Here is a 20003-nt window from a genome sequence, read left to right as displayed (position 1 = left end):
CTCTGGTGCATCAAGACAGTGATTAAAATGGCATTAGGACGGGGTCTAATGGGGGTCAAGATGGCAATTTCATGCTGTGATAAATCGTCAAAAAACACAAATCTGTTGCTGTCTACGTATACAGAAATTCACGTTAACTATGTTCAGAGTCTAGCCAGACCCTCAGATTTGAAACAGAAATTTAGAAATTCCTGCACAAATAGTTGCTTCTGGACAGCGATTTAACTGCAAAATGACAAAGCAGCTTGGTAAGCTTAATTGTGTATAGGAAAACAATCAGGATACAACCAGTTGGCAACCATTTGAGTCAAATCTCCTATTGCAAAGACATGAGTTGCAGACGAGTTGCGCTCATCAGCTTAGACTGATTGCAACACACTGGCAATCTGTGTTTTATAAATCAGACAGCAGTTATTTGCAAACCTTTGCAAATCTGCCTGAAAGTGACTGCAGCCAGCCTGAGTCAGACTGGGATTGTTTGGAGACAGGCTGCTTACCATCAGGTGATCTGTGCAGTTGCCTTGCAAGTGAAAGTTGTCGCTCAGTGGTTGAGGGAGTTGCACGCTCGACTGCTGGGCAGCCTGTTGGTCTACTCGCTTGCAGTTGGTCACTGAATTCAGTGCAACCACCGATTTTTTGGGGTTGCAAGAAGGTTGTCCTATTTTTACTCTAGTGTGACTGACCAGAAAGTACATTGTGAGGGTTAATCATTGGGATCTGCTAGCTACTTTTACATTTCAGTATAATTAAAGTTTTATACTTTATACCCTAGATGTCAGGTATATAGTGTTGAGAGGGTTGCTAAAACTGCTAAACTTAAACTTTTAACTACATATTACAAGAAATCAGCTGCTTAAATGTAATTTGCATCTTATTCTGTTAGATTAGTCAGTGTAATAAACATTTTAAATACTTACTTTAGTTACTTTAGTTTTCTCTTATTACATATAACACAGTAAATGAATGAGGCAACTGTGATGTCTGTTAAAAAGGCTGAAGACACACTTTTTCTTTAACCGTTTTTTTCCTGCAGTCTTGCTGCCAGAGCAGCTATGACCCATCAGGGAATGGACATCTAGGACATGGGGTTTCCTTTGGTGTCTCATCCCAGGATGCAAGAAGTATATCCTTTGGGTTTTGTGGGTGGTGGTGGGGAGCTCACAGCCTGTGCTTGTTCCAGTGCAGCTCGTGCTCACTTGTATTGGGATGTGGTCGGTTTCTAGGCTAGACCAATGCCTTGGGCTTTTTCTGATGTTTCTCAAATTGTTCTTGAGTCATTGCAATGGGGCAAATTGTCCGGCTGTGGGAGGCTGCTGACATTAGAGACTGCCTTTAGCACTGGGATGTGTGCTTGTTCTGCAACTCTATGTAGGTGCTACATGTCAAAGCATGTAGCACCTACATAGAGGTCAGTGGTTTTAATCTTAACAATTTGTATAAGTAGGCAGCTTCTTAGTTCGGCAATTTGACCAGCAAGCTTTAAAGAAACGAGAAACACTTAAACTTTGAAGGAAATAATGCTTACTTTGAGAAAATAACCCCATTGTGTGATATATTAATTTTAAAAGTGTAGCTTTATTCACGCTATTTTTGTAATTTTAATGAAATGCAGTTACTCATATTTTCTGGACATTGGTGTGGACTTTGGTTAAGTGTATTCCATTACTCACAAGCATTGCAGTTACAGTTTATGTGTAACACTGAGTCTGTGTCATTCCTATCAGTGTTCCAGTGGGACCCTGACCTACATCCAGTCACGTTGCCAGGAGGCCCTGTCCAACCTGCACACTGACCCCGAAACAGGATCCCATAGGCTCGTGGCTCTGCTGCCGGCAACGCTACAGGACTGTGAGGAGATTCACAATGAGGTGGGGACGTGGTGTGTGTTCACATGAATGTGTATCCGTACACGTGTCTGTGATGTGTGTATTTTGCATATTTGACCTTTCTTTGATTTGATTTGTTTGTGCATAACTTTTTACATTTATTTTTATTGGCAGGGTTAAACTAGTGTAACTGATAACTTTGAATTGGAAGAGGTGTATGCACCACACCTGAATCAAAAAGCTTCAGAGTCATGAAATTTGACTTTAATTTTAGGGCCTTCTGAGGGTACCTAATAAGTTAGGGTGGCTGCACAGCAAAAGTTTAGACAAAAGGATTCCAATCTTAAGTTTTAACTTAATTTATTCAATTTTCTGTTCATGAACCTTATGGCACAATTTGAATTGACCCATTTGGTTAAAAAGCAAATTTCATCAGGACAGTATCACATAAATCATTATCTATGAATAACAGCATTTAATATTTAATTAAAGAATTTAATGTTTTTTTGCATTGTATGAATTTGCACATACAGTTAATGAAGCTCTTTAGCTCTAATGAGGCTCTATAGTCTTTCCATGTCAGTCTCTCAATGAGCCCAATTATGTCACGTGAGAAACTGACCTAATCAAAACAACAATACACGTTCCAACAAATACTCTGACAGAAAATTTGAAATTGAAAGTGTTATGAACAATTTGGCAAAGACTAATTTTATATATTAGAGAATCATGTTCTTTAAACACGCTTACTTTTTAATCCTTCTTGATTCCATTTTATCTACATTGCGATACTTGCATCCCGTACTAGAAGAAATCTGATAGCAGGTTAAATGTCTGTACATGGCAGGATGGAAGCTCGCCAACTTCTGCATACCTTGTTGTTTCTGCTCAGTGAAATGCCTACAATATGAAATCCAGGTTGTTTTCATTTGTCCTGGCCTATGATGGATCGTATGGCAATAGCCTCTCCATATGTTTTTCTAAAAGATGAAGTCAGGCCCCTCTCCACTCCTTAACCCCTTTTTATACAGAACAATGAGTGATGCTGGCTTGGGATATGGAGGGATAGAGTGAGGTCAAAAAAGAGGAACGTGAGGGGCTGTCTGCAGAGCCACCAGCATACTGTGTTCACTTGCCGCAGGCCAGCAGTTAATATATCACTTCACCTCTCCCTCTTAACACCCTTTGGCCCAAAGTGCACATCCTAGCCGACACTAGCACCCAGGCCCCTCAGCAGGGTACTATGACAGATGAGTCTGACGTAAGGTTGTTTAAAGGTTGTGGACAATATTAATTATTCAGCAGTGTCAAACAATAGCAGCAATGTCCGATCTGGGAGAACTGCTGTGCTAGTTGAGTTAGCAACTGCTAGTTTGCTGCTTGCATCGCAGGATTACCAAACATCGGTTTATTCAGGAAAACGGTGCGCTATTTATAAAAGAGCAGGCGAGTGTGTGAGTATTTAAGTAAGGAGGGGTACTCTCGGGGGCTCAAGCCTACCCTACCTGGCATTCACAATGATCGATGTGGCCATTTGTTTTGAGTTGCCCACGAGAGCAGAACACCCACTTAAATGATGTATTGTTGGTGGAGTTATTTATGATCACGGCCCAGTTTGGCTCTTGGTGGGTGCATATTGCGCAGGTCGTGTTTGACATGGGCGACTGAGGAGTGAACAAGCCTGAGACACGCAGGCAGCCTGACCTGAGCTGTGCCTTATGGGCCTTTCCTTAAAAAGTGCTAAACAGCAAGCTAGCACTGGCTGACATTCCAGGGATATTGTGCAATGTGGTGCAAGGAGGTGGAGGTTGGCATTTGTCACAGGGTGTGGGCAGGGTTTGACGAAGATGAAGTAGAGCGTCTGCCATCAGTGTCAGCATTCGGGGATGGGCCGGGATATCTAATTGAGGAAGGGGTTGAATGGAGACGGAGATAGAAATAGAGAAAACTGAATTCCCCACCTGTTTGTTTGGTCCCTCTCACTGTCTCCTTTTAATCTAACCTCCTGTTTTAGATGGCGAAGGTAGGCTAGCACAGCATCACCACACCTTCCCCATGTGCATCTTTGGCTTTGAAATGCTAATCCCAGACACAAATGTCTTGTCTCATTTAAAGCCACAGTGCCACTTCCCAGGTGGGTGTGTGACAGAGTGCCCTGAGGGACCCCCTCTAATGCTAGTCCTCCACAGTAACTATTGATAAGGGGGGGTGGGCATAAGGTTTTCCCACAGGCTTTGGTAGAAAGTGAACTGTATGGAAGCAGGTGTGTGTGTGTGTATGTGTGTGTGTGACCTTCTGATGTCCTGTTTTCACGGCCAAAATGTCTCCCCAGGCTTTTCAGGCGTTTCCTTTGCTTTGAAACCTCTTTCCTGAAGGACTTATAGTGAGAATGTTTATTAATCAGACCTCAAATCAGTTTTTTGCAAACAGATCAGTTAATTGTGATTTGTACTTTTGATTCTTGTTCTATTTCTCAATTGTATTACTTTTATTGCTTTTTAGCATTGTTTCAGATTTATGTGAGACATTTTTATTGTGGATCCCACAGGTTTGTTTAAAGGAAATACTACATGGATAAAAATATCTCCACAATACGCACATTTTTGCAATTTTTTTTAACACTTTTTAAATTTTGCATCATCTAGGCTTTAGCTTTTCTTTTTTTTTTTTTTTTTTGTTTGTTTTTGGTTTTTTTTAGATTTGTTTTATACAAATTTAAAGCCTACATTTAAACGATTAAATGAAAATTTACATAGGTTTCAAACTGAAATGTTATTATTTCCATTAATATGAAGGTTATCTTCTCCTGTGGTAGCTAAGATAGGAAGTTGACTATCACTGATATCTTTGGTCTGAGGGGTAAAAAAATGACACCATTTTGTAGACAGACTCTTATGAGAAAGAAGCCTCTGTAATTTCAGTTGTAAGTTTAGAAAACTTCCAGAAAAATTCCAAAGCCTTCACAAACTTTTTTTTCTTCTACCTCAAGGGTGAAAGTAAAACATATATGGCAATCTGTGCTTTATAACCTGGCTTGTGTGTGACTACTCCAGCAAATGTGTGATGAGTGTAAATTGCGTTCCTAGTTGCTCACCGAGAGCTGGGGCACCAGTTAACCAGGCTTATATGTGGGGAGATCGGGAAAGGTAAACAGAGGACGCCAGAGTGGGATCGATCACACTCTCATCAGTTCTCACCTCAGGGCCCAGCCCGGAAATTGATTGGACCCGCTCAGGGACTACCGTGAAGGTGTGGAAAAAAAAAATGTTCCTCATTAAATGGGGAAAAAAGGGGCTACTTGGCTTTAACTCCAGAGTTGCCATGGTGGGAGGCCGGTCGACTAATGTGGGGCTAATGTGTAGTTAGTGTGTCCATCACCTGGACAGATGACAGCGACCGCCTCAGGGGAGTCACTAGCTCCCCTCTCACTCCCTCATGCCAGCTCATAGAAAAACTAGGCCTAACAACCACTCTCTCTTTCACACACACTTTCAATCTGTCTGCCTGGATAGATGGCATTTAGTCAGAGTTCCCTACTTGGTAACTCTCAGCTGGGTAGCTAGCCTCCAAATGCCACATAGCCAGCACTCCTCAGTAGCTTTAGATGGCGTGCTTTGTGGCTTCCACTGGCCTGCTCAGCAGGGGACTGGCAGCCATGTCAGCTCAAAGTGGAGACAGAGGTTGGTTTCTTCTCACTAAAGGACAGGCAGACAATCAGAGGGATAGAAGGATGGACAGACTGAGTGAAAAGGACGTCCGATATCGGCTCTTGTGGCTTTGTTGTGTGTTTGAGCTGTAGTGATCGAAGGGGAGTGGATTTGGATTGTGTTGAAGGGACCATAAAGGATGACATTTCTTTGAAGGGTGGGTTGTATGGAGTGACTGAGAGACTGCTGAGCAGTGCCACTGGCTGTGTATTCTCCCTGACATGCTCCAGTCCTTGCATGTCATCCCCACTGTGATCAGAGCCTTTTTTGCAGGACAGATTTCTCTCAAGTTGTTTGTGTAAATAATTCTTGTTCTTTGTTTTTTTGGGCAGCTGGATGGTAGATTTCTTGCCATATATTGCAGAGCAGTGACCACCAGAAAAATGTCATCAAGTTCAGGATGTTTTAAGTTCAGCGTCCAAACTTTTCAGTGGCCCTTATTAGAAGAGATCGAGATATTGCGGACTTATATTGAGTCCAAAACTATTTAAGTTTTTTTGCTTTAAAAACAAAAACAGTTTAGGAAAACATCTTTTGCACACCTAAAATCCACGTTAATCCTGCGCCTGCTGCTAAAGGTAGTTTAATCGAAGGGTCATGTAACTCTCAAGCAGATTGTGCTTGCAAGCTGTGCTGTCTGACCATGTTGGTTATCTAAAGTGTTTATTCAGTGGCTGCAGTGGAAATGTAACAAGTTGAAGAGAAATAGAGGGAGAAATTAATCACCACTCCTTTTTCTCGACAGCTGGTAAATCCATGTAAAGTTATTATTAAATTTTGGATTGTGGATTTTGGAAAGTTATCGAAATGTTTGGATTCCAACATTGGGAAGATGTGATCAGGAGACAGACAGTTCTTATTGAATGCACACTTGCTTTAGGTTGAGATACTTCCAAGTTTAATAATGCAGAACTTTTTAGTTATTCTAATTGCCAATATACTTTGAGACAAAACTTTTTGATATATTTGCTCAGTTGCAGGCTTTTTCAACTTTTTATGCTGCAGCATAAAGCTGTAGAGAGAAGGTGACGGTGGATGTCGCTCAAACCTCAAAATGAACCTCAAACTCAAGAATTGATTTGTTTTTCGTAGTTCTCCATGACTTTTTCTTTTTTAGTCGGTGCAGCATAGTTATATGTACGACACATAATTTGTCACAAGTTGGATGACAATTGATCATTTCCAAATTATAGTTTTAGCTCACGGGACCTCTTCGCTGGAGTAAATGTGCCTTAAACTTGTTTTGATGACTGTTCATAGCTCTAAGAGGACTCTGCTTGCATAATGCTCTGTTAGAAGAACAATAAACAAAATACTTTTCAGAAAAGGAACAATAGCTCTCATCGTCCTATTTTCTATGCGACTCTATTGTATGCAACTACGTTTTGTGTTGTACAGTTGTCTACGTCAAAATGAAACGGAACGCGCATTGTTTTGGGTGGATGATGCTTTGTAGGATGTTTTGTGGGGAGGGAAACTCGCAGCGTCTCACATTTATATTGGTGGCAGTTTGGGGCAATCTTTGACATTCACATTTACGTTGGCGATTGCGTGCACATTAACAAAGACGCTCACACATTTATGTAGACAGATACTTGCAAGGGCACAAAAGCAGCGATGCGCATACAGTTCAACGCACATGAACACACAAACATGGAGAGGCACACTTAGAAATAGAAAGGCTACACCTGGCTACGTTGAAGCATCCGTGTGAGGATTAAATCAGCACTTCAAAAGAGCAGGAAACAAAAACACTCCCAGCGGAGGAGAGGGGAGCGGCTCAGCAGTAAAGACTGTCATCTCCAGACGGAGCAGGAGAGGAGGGGAAGGAGGGAAGAGAATGAGGAAAGGAAGGAGAGGGCGGAGTTTTCAGGTGCGCTGACTGGAAGGTGTGTGTGTATGTGTGTGTGAGCAGACATACACATGCTTGTGTGTAAATTGTTTGCGGGTGTCTGGTTTTTGAGGGTGTGATTGTACTTAAAGACATGACCAATGTTTGTACTATTTGTGGTAGGAGTTTTATTATTTATGTCAAAAATGACTGAACATGCTTTGAAACTATTTTGCGACACACAGAATGTGCAAACAATTCAAAGCTTGGAATTAGCAAGTATGATTTCAAGGAAATGTCCCAAATCATGTCCAATTTAATTTCTCACAGGGGACTAAGATATTTTAGTGTATTTGTGAAAACATTGTTATAATTTCATGCTCTAACAAATAGAAATTTACCTACACAGAAAATGTCAGCATTATGTATTTAAGGATGTACTACTTAGATATATGAAAAGAACTGGGAAGGAATGCATATATAATCTATCTATAGATCAGATGAAAGTTGTCTCTCTCAACAGCATTTTTGTTTTATGTGTTTGTGCGTCTAGGTGGAGTTCGAGTGGCTGCGGCAGTACTGGTTTCAGGGCCAGCGTTATGCCCGGTTCTGCAGCTGGTGGACCAGACCGATGGAGCAGCTGGAGAAGGACTGGAAGCTCATGGAGACCATGGTAAGACTGCTTTGACTCACTGCTGGTCTCACGACAGTTTTGCTGTCTGTTTTTCCCCACCTGAATATTTTACTGCATTTGGTATGTCAGTTTAAGTTTGCTGGCTATTTACCATAAAACTTTATTTATGTGGAAGTTTAGCTTTCACTGATGCTATTCTTTTTCTAGGAAATAAATCAGAAATAATAATCACACACACACACACACACACACACACACACACACACACACACACACACACACACACACACACACACACACACACCTCCCTAAAATATAAGAATACATTTACCTAAACTATGAGGAGCTTCTTGGCTAGCGTAGTCAGGCTGTCATGTAAGAATAAGGCTTTCAACTTTCTAAATGCTTAACACGCCTCTACTTGTGCTTCTTACACAAACTACATAAGTGATCTGCTGTTCAATAATGCTCCTCACCAGAGAGGGTGTGTTTGAAATTACATGGTATATTGTCTATCTTCTTACCATGCCACACTATTAAGGATGTGTCAAGTGTTTAATTGTAGCCTCACGGAATTTTTATGGGAGTGAAACGTGGGCGCCTGGCTATTAGTTAGACACCACTGTAAAGGAATCATTTAGTAATGTCAGACTCATAATTAAGTCACCTTAGTCACAGCTCTGTTCGGTAAATTCTGTGTGTGCCACACACGCACACGCACATATACACACACACTGTAGGCACACAGTGTGCTAACACACACAGTCATATGCTTGGTCTCGCTTTTGGTGTACCTCCACACATTCTATGCAGTCCCAATCTCATAGCTGGATTTCAAAGAGTGCATGCTCATGTTTGCGTGCGTGTGTGTGTGTGTGTGTGTGTGTGTGTGTGTGTCTGTGCGTGCATGCGTGTGTGTGTGTGTGTGCGTGCGTGTGTGTATTTTAACACCCAGACACCAGAAGCAGCAGGGGGCACTCTTGTATCACTGTAGCAGCAACGGCGGGAACGCGAGCGCTGTGCCCCTCTTTTCCTCTCTGCTCTCCCTCTCTCTCTGTCTCTTTATGTCTCTCACCCACTCCTGCTGTCTCTGGGAGCTCTCTGTCTCTGTCAGTGTTGAGCGCTGAGCAGTAATCACATCTAATGCTCAGGCGGGGATAAAGACTGGGGCTGGAGGAGAACAGTGCCGCTGCTGCTCTGCTCTAGTCATAGTCTCTCTTTCCTTCTCTCTCTCACACACAGTCGAACAGCCTGGCAGAGGGTGGGTAGACAGGGGCTAAACTCATCTAGGGCTTTACCTCCGTGCCCAGATGAAGTGTGTGATTTGGACCTGTATTTAGAAAAGGGCATCAGTGAAATGTGAGGTCTTCCTCAGTCTCTGTTCCTGTGTCTCCCTGTCTCTCTAATGGGCAAGCAAACCATGTCCACTATGCGTTTTTTTTGTTTTTTTTTTTCTTTACATGTGTGTCCAAATGTGGATTTCTGCTATGCAGTAGGAACTTAAAGTAAGACTTTATACAATGCAGCAAATAAAATGTAAGCCAGTTGTTTTTAGAAAAATATTAAAAGCTAAATCAACAAAATGCAATAATTAAAATAAGGCAATAATATACGTGTAACAATAAAATTGTATGCTGTATTTTAAATATCGCAAATTACATTAACACGAGTTTATTAGAACATTAATTTTACAGATTAAATGCTTTGGCACAAAATTTAATTAATCACAGTGTCACATCACACAAACGCAAGTATGTCTTCTGCAGGAATGCATATTGAACCTGTGCAAAAAATAATACACTGGTGAATGCATAAAGGTAATGATTCATTATTGTGATGAAAGACAACGTTATTGCGCTTGCCAGCAATATTTACATACATGCATCGACCTCTGATATGCTGATGAAAAGCACTTTATAGATGTGACTTATAGATTTTCCTTTTGGTGGTTTTGAAAGCTATGGCTTTTCTGCCGTTAGATTAAAACACATTTCTCTAAATTACTTTGAGTTATTTAAATTATGTGAGTTCCCCTCACATTTCTTTATTGCATATATTTTACACTTTGAAGCTGGCAATTGACAGCATAGTATAATTTAGTGAAATACAAGTGACCTACTGTGTGCAGACGCTGTTTACCATTTATTTACTTAGATTTTTCTCTTGCCTGCAGAGTATGTATTAATACAGGATTATTTTTGTCAAATTTGATATCACCATGGGTGTTTTAGAATAGCAAATATATGTCTCTTTAAATAGGGTTTATAAAATGACACTGTATTGTTTTATACACTGCGCTGTGCAATAAAGCAGCGTATTGTTTTATCCTGCTAAAACAGCAATACAAACAGGCAGCCTTCCCCTCTTTATTGTCATATTTAGCACACACTGTTGTGGGATGCGCTGGGCTATGTATGCGTTTGTTAGTCTCTATGAAGAATATTGCAATATGGGGGGACTAGCTCCTGTTTATGGATACTGTCTCTCCCTGGGGCTCCCTCTCTGCTCCTCAGCCTGTTGTCATGCAAATGCTCATCCTTCCATTTGAATGACATTCTGATAAAATACATAAATAAATAAATAAAGAACCGAAACAAAACAAGTCCACTCTTTTTGGTGCCTCATGAATTCATGTGGTTCCTTGATAGAAACAAAGAATCAAGCTCTTGAATAATCTTCAAGCATGGCTCTGTGGATGAACAGCAAAACTATATTGTGTGTGTGTGTGTATGTGGGAAGCTGCACCTGTACGTAAGGTAAAGGTTGTTTTCTGCAGGGGTCGAAGAAGGGCATTAACTTAAAGGTTTTACATTCCCCTGTGATCCAGGGTGCTGAAGTCCGTTTAGACCTGGATCGCAGCCTTGTGTTCCCCCAGGACTCTGCTATCATGGCTATCATACAATAGTGACATTTCCTTAAACTAGCAACAATGAATAGCTTCCATCTGAGTGACAATAGACAGAGAATCTTGGCTTTATGCAGAATATTTTAAATACCGGTGTGGTATTTTTTTTTTATCTTTTCTCTTTTCACCGGGGGGGGGGCGACAGTGAGCCCATGAGCACATCTCCCTCTCTCTCTCTCTTTTTTTTCCCCTGTCCTGTGTGTGTGTGTGTGTGTGTGTGCGCGCACGTGTGAGCCATTGATGTTAATGTATGCACTCGGCATGACTTTAATTGATTTAGCAGCTCTGCTTGCACAGTACAGCTTTTTCCCTAATTTGTCACTTTCCTGACTTCTGTGGCTGCTCATCTCACAACTTCAAAAGCCACCGGATGCAAAGAGATTTCAATGCACTCCGTCTTCTCTCTCTCTCACACTCTCTCCCTTTCTTTCTTTCTCTTGTTCTCTCTCGCTCCCGCTACCTCGCCGTATCTCTCCCGTTCTCACACTTTCTCCCTCATTTGACAGAAGAACGAGCCTTGTAGATGGAAATCTTTTCAACACGTATCAAGGAAATTAATCTGCTTTCATAATAAACGGGATCCATTCAGTTGAATACATTTGTATACTTCAAGATCTACAAAACAGGAAGTGGTATCAGGGTCATGTCTTCCTCTACACCGTTCACCCAGCCTGTCAGTCCCTGTTTTCCAGTGGTTTGGTCACACACATACATTATGTGCATACATATATACTCCCTTTTTTTTTTCCTCCCTGTGTGACAAAATTTACTTTCTTTGATTTATAATGGAGACTGGTTTTTGCATGCATGTGTATGTTTATGAGCTGAGATGCGCTTGGCGACCATTTCTTTTTCTCCCCTCACTGTAATAGCAGTCTTTGGAAACAATCTGGGCAGCCGAGGAGGGCTGCACTGCAATCATACACAACCTGGCCTGGTCGCCATCAGTAGCTGATTAGGTTATTGAGCAAACGTGCTGAGGAGGGGTTGGAGAATGAGGGATGCAGGAGAGGGGGAGGTAGAGGAAAAAAAAAAAAAGAGAGCTGGTAGTGTGTGTGCATGTAGGGGGGAGCACGAGTGGAGGGGTCAATGTAAATGTTATTGCTGTGTGAGCTCATTTGATCAAAGTCCTGGAAAGGTTAAGCGAATCCAATCTGGTTTTGTATGGCAGAGTGGAGACACAGGCGCTAGGGAAGAAACCCCCAGGACGGAGAATGGATTATCATATTGGCGCTGGAGTAGCAGGGGCCTCCGACGGACAGTTTACTCTGCCCGTAATGCGTTTAGACAGCAATTGGCCTTAATAACCTTTATTGACTTCAGCGGGTCAGTGCCAAGAATCTAATTATCAAAGTGTATCAATTTCATTGGAGTTTAGAGTTGCACCGCTCAAAATAATTATTTTAAGGTCGGGCCGGGGCAATTAATCCCCTCTCCACTTATTTGATGGCTTTGTAAAACATTATAAATGTTATGGTTTCTGTTGTGCGTTACACCGTAAATAATTTTAGGGAGCAATTTTTTGTAATGCATTATTTGGAGAGCTTGCCGCGCCGGTCCAGGTGAAAGAAAACGGCAGTATATTTTAAAAAGCTAGAGGCTAAAAGCTGAATCACGTTGCAGATGTTTACCAGCAGTAATTTTTCTCTTTCGCCTGCCGTTTAACTTGCACAGTTAGGCAGAGTTTTATATCCACTTTATATGCACACATGGAACCCAGATTAATTATAAGTGTGAACTAAGCAGTAAACTGTTTAAAGACCATTTTTATTGCTCATTATGAAGCCATTTATTATCTCTTACATTAAATCACACTGGGTTTATGCATCATATTGTTTTGCATTTAAAGCTGCACACTACGTAAATAGGCTTATACGTTTATTATATTCAATTCTGTGCGGTTCTTATGCATAGATAGAGCGTGCGTGAAAATGTGTGTCTGTGTGTGTACGGCTGTGGATTTGTTTGCGTGTTTGTGTACGTCAGTCTGTGTGGGGTGCACTGTGGCCACAATGTGTGTGTGTGTGTGTGTGTGTGTGTGTAGGAAGTAAATGTGCAGTTTATCCTTCATTGACAGTCAATATGTGCTGTTACCTGGATAGTAGCAGCTGTTTCTCCTTATCGCGCAACATAGAGTAGAGGCCTAATCCACACGTTCATAATTGCATGGCGTTGTTTACCTGCAGCTGTATATTAGCTCGCTTGCTTTGCCCTATTTAAATGGAGCTGTATAAAAAAAAGAAATTACTCAGAGATTATTGTTATTATTCATTTAAAGAGGAAATATATGGCTGATAATACATTTTACATCATGCAGCAGCTTGTGTTTGGAAATATAAAATGAAAAGAAGCAGGAAGACACACATGGAGAGAGTGAGGAAAAAAGAGTGGGGAGAAAATGTAGCGGTGCAAAGGTATTTGCAATTCTCTTTGAAGTCCCTATTCAACAGGGTAAGCTGAATTTTCGGCACTGCCTGATAGTGTTTCTGCGTAAATGCTTAAACCCCTTTAGAGAATTTTCATGGGCAGATACGCGGTGGCTTGAAGGGAGCGTTTATGTTACCTGGAGCCAATGCAGCCCGCAGCTTTGTACCTAAAGATGTACACTAGTATTGAGTGGAATCCCACAGAGGTTTGTCTATGACAGAATCTCACTGCAGCATCGCTGTAAGCCGAAGCAGGGGGAAAAAAAAAAAAAAGAGAGCTTTGAACAGGTTTAACCTTGTCAGTCTTTTGCTAGGCTCATACACTTGCATTTATATACATGAACACAGACAATGAAGGACAAAAACACTGGGACAGACGCTGATATACACGCGTACTTGCAGATACACTGGTGTCCATTTAGAAAAGTTTAAAAGCAGCTTTGTGCTGGAGTTTATTATGGAAGCTCTCTTTGCAGTTAATGGAAGTTAGCAGTCTGAAATGGAGCCTATTGCTGCAGTTTATTTTCACTTTTCACTCCGTGATATGTTTTAAAGTTGCATTTATTTAATGCAATAGTCTGTTAGGGTTTAATGTAAATAGCAGAATAAAAGCGGCCCGTTTAAATGTGCACAAACACACAGGTGTGCAAAAATGGCCACGTGGAGCTGCCAATCACTGTGGGTCTTGTTGTCAAAGTTCAGAGTGTTTAACAATGTGTGCCAGTGAACAAAGCCTGAAAGCATCTTTTGAGGAATTCTAATTTAAAATCATTATGATTCCTCATGCATATATTTAATTATTTCCCCAAAATGGGATATAGGAAGCTCATTGTAATCTTCTTGAGGTGGGAAGAGGTGTTGCCTTTTCCTTTATAAAACCGACCCGAGTAAACTTGCTTCAGGAATGTGGCTGGCTGAAATGGGAATTTATTAGAAGAACTTCAGCATTATTCACTGTGGAAGCTGCACATGTAACAATACTTTTTTTTTTTTTTTTTGGTCATTGTACCAATGACTGTCAGCTATAGTATAGTGCACACCCCATTTTTACAATGAGGGATTGGAGAGTTTTATTGACAGCAGTTTGGATAATTTATTTTGTTTGTCTGTGAATTGTGATGTTGACAGTGTTTTTACTGTATCAGTGGGCTCTGAAGGCGGCTTGTCTCGTCTTCTTAGAAAACAAATGAGCACTTTACAGAGACTGATCTGCCTTATCCGCTTAGCAGCTCCTTCAATCCCCACGTTTATTTATTTACTTACTTATTTACTTTCTTATTCATTTACTTACCTCTGTATGGATTTGGTTTGATTTCTCTCCCTCTACTCATAGCCACCCCCCTCCTCTTCTTCTCTTCATCCTTGGCCCTGATCAGCAAGATAAGCCTTCAGAGGAGGGGAGATAACATCCATTAAAGTGGTAAAGAGGAATTATGGGGCAGCCCAGATTAATCACTGCTCAGCTTAATCGCATTCAGTGCGGACGGTGGGGTTGGCTGCAGGGCTCAGCTTCATGTGTCATACCAACAGAGTGAGAGAGAGAGGGTGAGGGAGAGATGCAGCGAGGGACTGTGTATTGGTTCAAAAGTGCCTTGATGGGGAAGAAAGTTTAAAAAGATGAAAGAGAGATTTCAGAACATCTCATAGAAACCCCTCAACCTTCTTACAGCTGACTAGAGACATCACTACTAACTAGTACCTGACGTAAAGTTATTCCAGCACTTTGATCCGGGTGTAATTGTTTACTGTTGCAGGCAATCATGTCAAAATGTTTCAGTGAAAGGTATTAGCACAGACGCAAGAAAACACAGAATTATATATAAAAGAGAAAGAAAGGGGAAAAAAAGAAAAACATGTTCAATTTATGTAGTTTTAGGAAAATATTAATCTTTTGAATATTGAATATATGAAGAGAGCTTGTACAGTCTTTCTCGCATTTGGAAATAGTAGTGCGTATATTACAATGTGGTGCTGAGCCCTATAAGCCCCCAGAGAACAAAAATAGAGTCCTCATACTTGGAACTTTGTGCACACAGTCTTAATAAAATCATTTAAATCTGAATCTAGATCCTCATCAGGTCATGTAGTTGATTTCCTTATTATTGTTTATCTACTCAATTCATTTCACATTTATTTGTACAGTCTCTAATCAGAGTCTCGGGGGGCTTTATATAGCCCACACATTGTGAAACAATAAATTAAACCAATTAATGAAAATGAAAATGGCCCACTCCAACTATAGATCCTCAAAGTGAACAATAAAGAGAAAAAAAAATTCCCAAGAACCTGACTAGGGACAAAAAATAGAACACTTTAGGTTGTAACACAGCAGTCTGTTATCTGTTATTAATACAAATGAGGTCAAAAACTACGGGTGAAACTGATATAAAATGTAATAATAACCGTGCCAGATAACATTATAAAACCAAATTATTTTTTTCATCTCTAGAGCAAGCTTAAATGTAAGGTATCTGGGGTGGTGGAAAATTAATCCACGATCAGTTCCTTTGTTTAAATGTGGAACTAGTACAGCAAAAATGACAAGTATTTAATACCTCGGCACCGCGCTAATTCTTCAAAATCACTGGAGCAGCCGTCATATTTGGAGCAGCAATGTGGGTTTTAAAGTACACAGAGTCCTGTTTGAAAACAATGAGCGGAGAGACTGATGTGATTCTGATGGGAAGACAGTGTAAAATTGCCTGATTCGCTTGAAGAAACGTGAAGAAAAGGAGAGAATATGGGAAAAGATCGTGGATGATAATTGTATAATCTTTTTGAGAGTGAAAGTGGAGGGGGGTGGGGTGGGGGTTTAAGGAGGTAGAGCAGGGAAGCAGAATGAGGGAGGGTGGTTGTGTCTTTTTCAGGTGTCAGGGGAAGAGAGTTACAAAGGTAAACATTTAAGTTGGTATCAGAGTCTGCAAGTTAAAGTAAATCAGAAAGAAATGAAAAAGCTGAAAACTGGCTGCTGGAAACTGGAATGTGAGAGGAGGTGCAATTCCGGGGAGCATTTTGGGAAGTTTTTCACTGCACCTTTCAAAACTGGCATGTTCAGTATGAAGAGGATAGCACAGCAGGGAAAACCTGAGATGTGTATTTTTCAGTTAAACAGCCTGAAAGCTTACTTGTAATAACAAGTAGCTTTTTTTGTGTGTGTTTTTGTGATTTAACCATCAATCCTGTTTTACATTCATGAAGCTCAGATTGGCCATCCTTTCAGGTAATACTAATCTTCCACCCTGCTACCCTTCCCTCGCAGATAGAGCGATCTGATGAGTGGTGTTAAATGGGTGAGATGTAGGACAGTGTAATTAACGCTAGTCCTTTAGTGGGCCCTGCCTCGCTCTGCTGGGAGTGCCCGATATAGCACTCATTAATTCCTATTTGTGTGTAATGAGAGGGTCATGTTGGATGTAATAAATGGCTCTTTTATTTGGGCGAAAGCTGCAGGGCGGCATCTCCTCCTGGCTAACAGTCTCATAAACACCCTTTAGCCACTCTAATCAGCCTCCCTGGGTGAGGAGCAATCACACATACACTCATAACACAATGGGAGCAGAATTACACTATGTAAATGTGTGTTTAGAATTTTTTACATATATTAGATACAATTTTTATCTATTCATTTTACAAGAAACAAAGAAAGTCCAGTGGAAGCACTGTATGAGTTTAGCAGGTTTAAAACGAGTTATTTACATATAAATGACCAGAGCAGTAATCAGAAAACATACATATTAGATCCAGTTTGTATTTTTTTTTTCCCTTTTACTGCTGCCAGTTGATGGCACTGCATTTGAAAGAACAGATTGTTTAAAAAAAAAAAAAAAAAGTCCTCTGGGGCCGTTTTCAAAATGCTGATCAAAAGGTTCAAAACACAACACATGCAGTAGCGGTTGGCCGCTGATCAGCGAGGGCTACTTTGTTGAAAGATTAAACCAAAAAAACACAACCAAAAAAGCAAATCCAAATGTCATTAAAAAAAAATAAAAAAAAGTTTGAACTTGACTGCCTTTTGATGTCTGAATACAATGTAAAATAGATTTTTGATTCATGGCAATAATTAGGAACACGATAGGTGCACTTTTAATTCCCTTTACTTAATTAGATCATATCAATGTAGTCCACAGTTTTTAAGAGCATAGGTGCTTTATTGAACATAAATTGCTGAATGCAAAACGCTCCTACAGTGTCTGTGACTTCCCTGGCAGATTGAAAAAGACAGAATCTTATAGCGTATGCGTGGACATAATCCACTTATATGTAACTGCCTTACGTGTGTGCCATTGTCAGTTACTGTGTAGCCACGTGGTATGTATGGAATTGTTTAAGGCGTTTTGGCTGCCAGTCTTATGTATAAGAAAGCAGCAGATTAAATACACCCAGGTTATTTACAGAGAGTGATGCAAAAGTCAATGTACTGATTACCCATTATCTTAAAAAATATATCTGGCATATGTAAAACTAACTTTTCTTGGTGGCTTATGCTGTACAGGCCTAATACGTAAATTGGATTGTATGGCAGGGACTTGTGATTTTGTAGATCGTAATCTCTTCTACTTTAGATACAGTCATTCTTTCACAATACATCTACCAGTAATTCAAATTTGATGTCAGACTGGACATATAAGAAGCCCTGTTCAGTTTCAGGCAGATATAAAAATTCAAGAATCACTAGTCTTCAGACTTCTTTCTCAATCAAAACTTTGTTAGCAGAACACTTCAGCCCCTGCAGGCATATTCCCCTTCTAAAACAAAATTCTTCTATGTGAGCATGTTTAGATGGATGGAAACCCTTTTTATTGGTTTAGCATTTTTGAAGACTTGAAGTATGGTGCTGTGTGTAACACTGTTACTTCAGGGCTTAGAAAGGCTGGCTTTGGCCCCAGTCAGCAAAAAGCTTTTTACTGGCAGGAGAGTGAGGTGCTGATCACAATCTGCTATCTAGCTAGAATCTAGACTCAGCTTTCATATACTGAAAGAGAGAAAGGGGGTTTCAACAGAGCAGAAGGTGCTTGAGTGTCACGCTCATCGCAAACATCTCTGTCCAGCTCTGTCTTCATTGTCCTGAATTAGTCAAAGCGCCTCTCAAAGCTTTCTTGTGATGGATGGATTATGCATTCTAGCTAGGCCGCGGAGCCGCTTTCACAAGTGCGTGTGCAGCCCCTGCCCCAGCGTGCTGGAGAGCTCATTCAGACTGAGAACTATGTGGTTTAGCCATTAAGGCCAACTGGACGGACACTCCGTACCGTGGGACAAAGACAAAAGCCTCGCAAAAAAAACAGGCCGGTGAATTTTTATGTGATATTTGCGGGCCCACTGGGTTACAACTTGACAACAGATTTGCTTTTCTTCTTGCCACCAAAAGAGTGCAGCACAAAAGCCTGTGAGTTCTGCTTCATTTGACCCCGTGCAAAGCATATGTCCCTCCATCCTGCTCGTATTCTGTCCGGAAGATGGACTGCCGAGGGGCCATAGAAAGCATCCCTGCCCACTTGACTGTGTTACAATGCCTTCAAGTAAAACCACTTGTCAGGGGTCTTCCCTTTTTGGGAGTGTCTCTATTCCCGCTCACCCTTTGTCACTTCAGACATGCTACTCTGATGTTTCAGACACATTTTTCTAATGTTTTACACTCCATATAATCTGCTGTGTGTAGCAAACCCCATTTTACTGGCTGCCATAATTGATGGTAGCCGCGACCTTACAAAGGTCAACCTGGCAGAAAGGCCTAGGTTTCTGTCACCATGGAGATTACGAGAACACACCAACACACAGACACACACATACACACACTTCAAAGAAGCTGAAAGTATAAAAAAAAAAGAAATCCACTTAGAGTTTTAATAGAATGTTTTAGAGATCTTGCCAAATATAGCAGATAAATCATGGTAGTCCTAATGTATACACTATATATGACAAACTGTGTAATATATCAGGCTCTTTATTGTTAAAGGTCTGTAAAAGGGTTTAAAATCACTTGTCTGCAAATTTTATTTGTAAGAACTGTTAAAAGATACTTAGATAATTTTAAAAGACATAAATATACAAAAGAAAGACTTCCTTAAATGATCCTTGAGTTAACATTTTCATAAAACTCTCAGCAATGTTGACACCCTTCATTCATTCTCTCTCTCTCTCTCTCTCACACACACACACACACACACACACACACACACACACACACACACACACACACACACACACACACACACACACACACACACACACACACACAAAACCAGTCTTACATAATGGCAACTGAGTAAATGTCATGAGCCATCTGTAATCATGTGACAGTAGGCACAAGGCAAGAAAAAGAACACGCATACATGTGAACACACACAGTTTTTATGACTTTGAATGTGATGTCACAGAAAACTGAATGTGGTCTGGGCTTATTTCTTCCTGGGCTAATATAATTTTTCCACCGGTGGAGAGTGCCCCCCCAGTGCAAAGTAACTCACTGGTGGCATGCAGCAAACATACACAGATCTCTTGTCCAGACTGGTGCGAGCCCTGGCAGGGTCACAGCTCCCCAGTTGTATAAAAATCTGTGAGCAGAAACTATCCATTACTGCGAGCAAGGTGCTCGATGCCTTTTTCCACCAGCGGTCAAAGTGATATTGGTTTCTTGTATTAGAGTGGGGAGGGAGATGAAGGCAGCTAAGAGTCTG

The 20003-nt window shown here is 40.8% G+C and overlaps 1 protein-coding gene across 2 annotated transcripts in view; it reads left to right on the top strand.

Moving 5' to 3' along the window:
- fto (FTO alpha-ketoglutarate dependent dioxygenase) overlaps window positions 1-20003 on the top strand; it is a 116102-nt gene that overhangs the window by 30090 nt on the left and 66009 nt on the right. For both annotated transcript variants that reach the window (XM_030726152.1, XM_030726153.1), the window contains exons 6-7: window positions 1725-1868; window positions 7918-8037. In XM_030726152.1, the coding sequence (XP_030582012.1) occupies window positions 1725-1868; window positions 7918-8037 (264 nt within the window). The remainder of the gene's footprint in view (window positions 1-1724; window positions 1869-7917; window positions 8038-20003) is intronic.

Source organism: Archocentrus centrarchus, chromosome 3 (genome assembly GCF_007364275.1).
Source record: "Archocentrus centrarchus isolate MPI-CPG fArcCen1 chromosome 3, fArcCen1, whole genome shotgun sequence".
Taxonomy (NCBI): Eukaryota; Metazoa; Chordata; class Actinopteri; order Cichliformes; family Cichlidae; genus Archocentrus; species Archocentrus centrarchus.
Note: the sequence above shows the minus strand (reverse complement) of the source record. Positions and strands in the feature narration are given on the sequence as shown.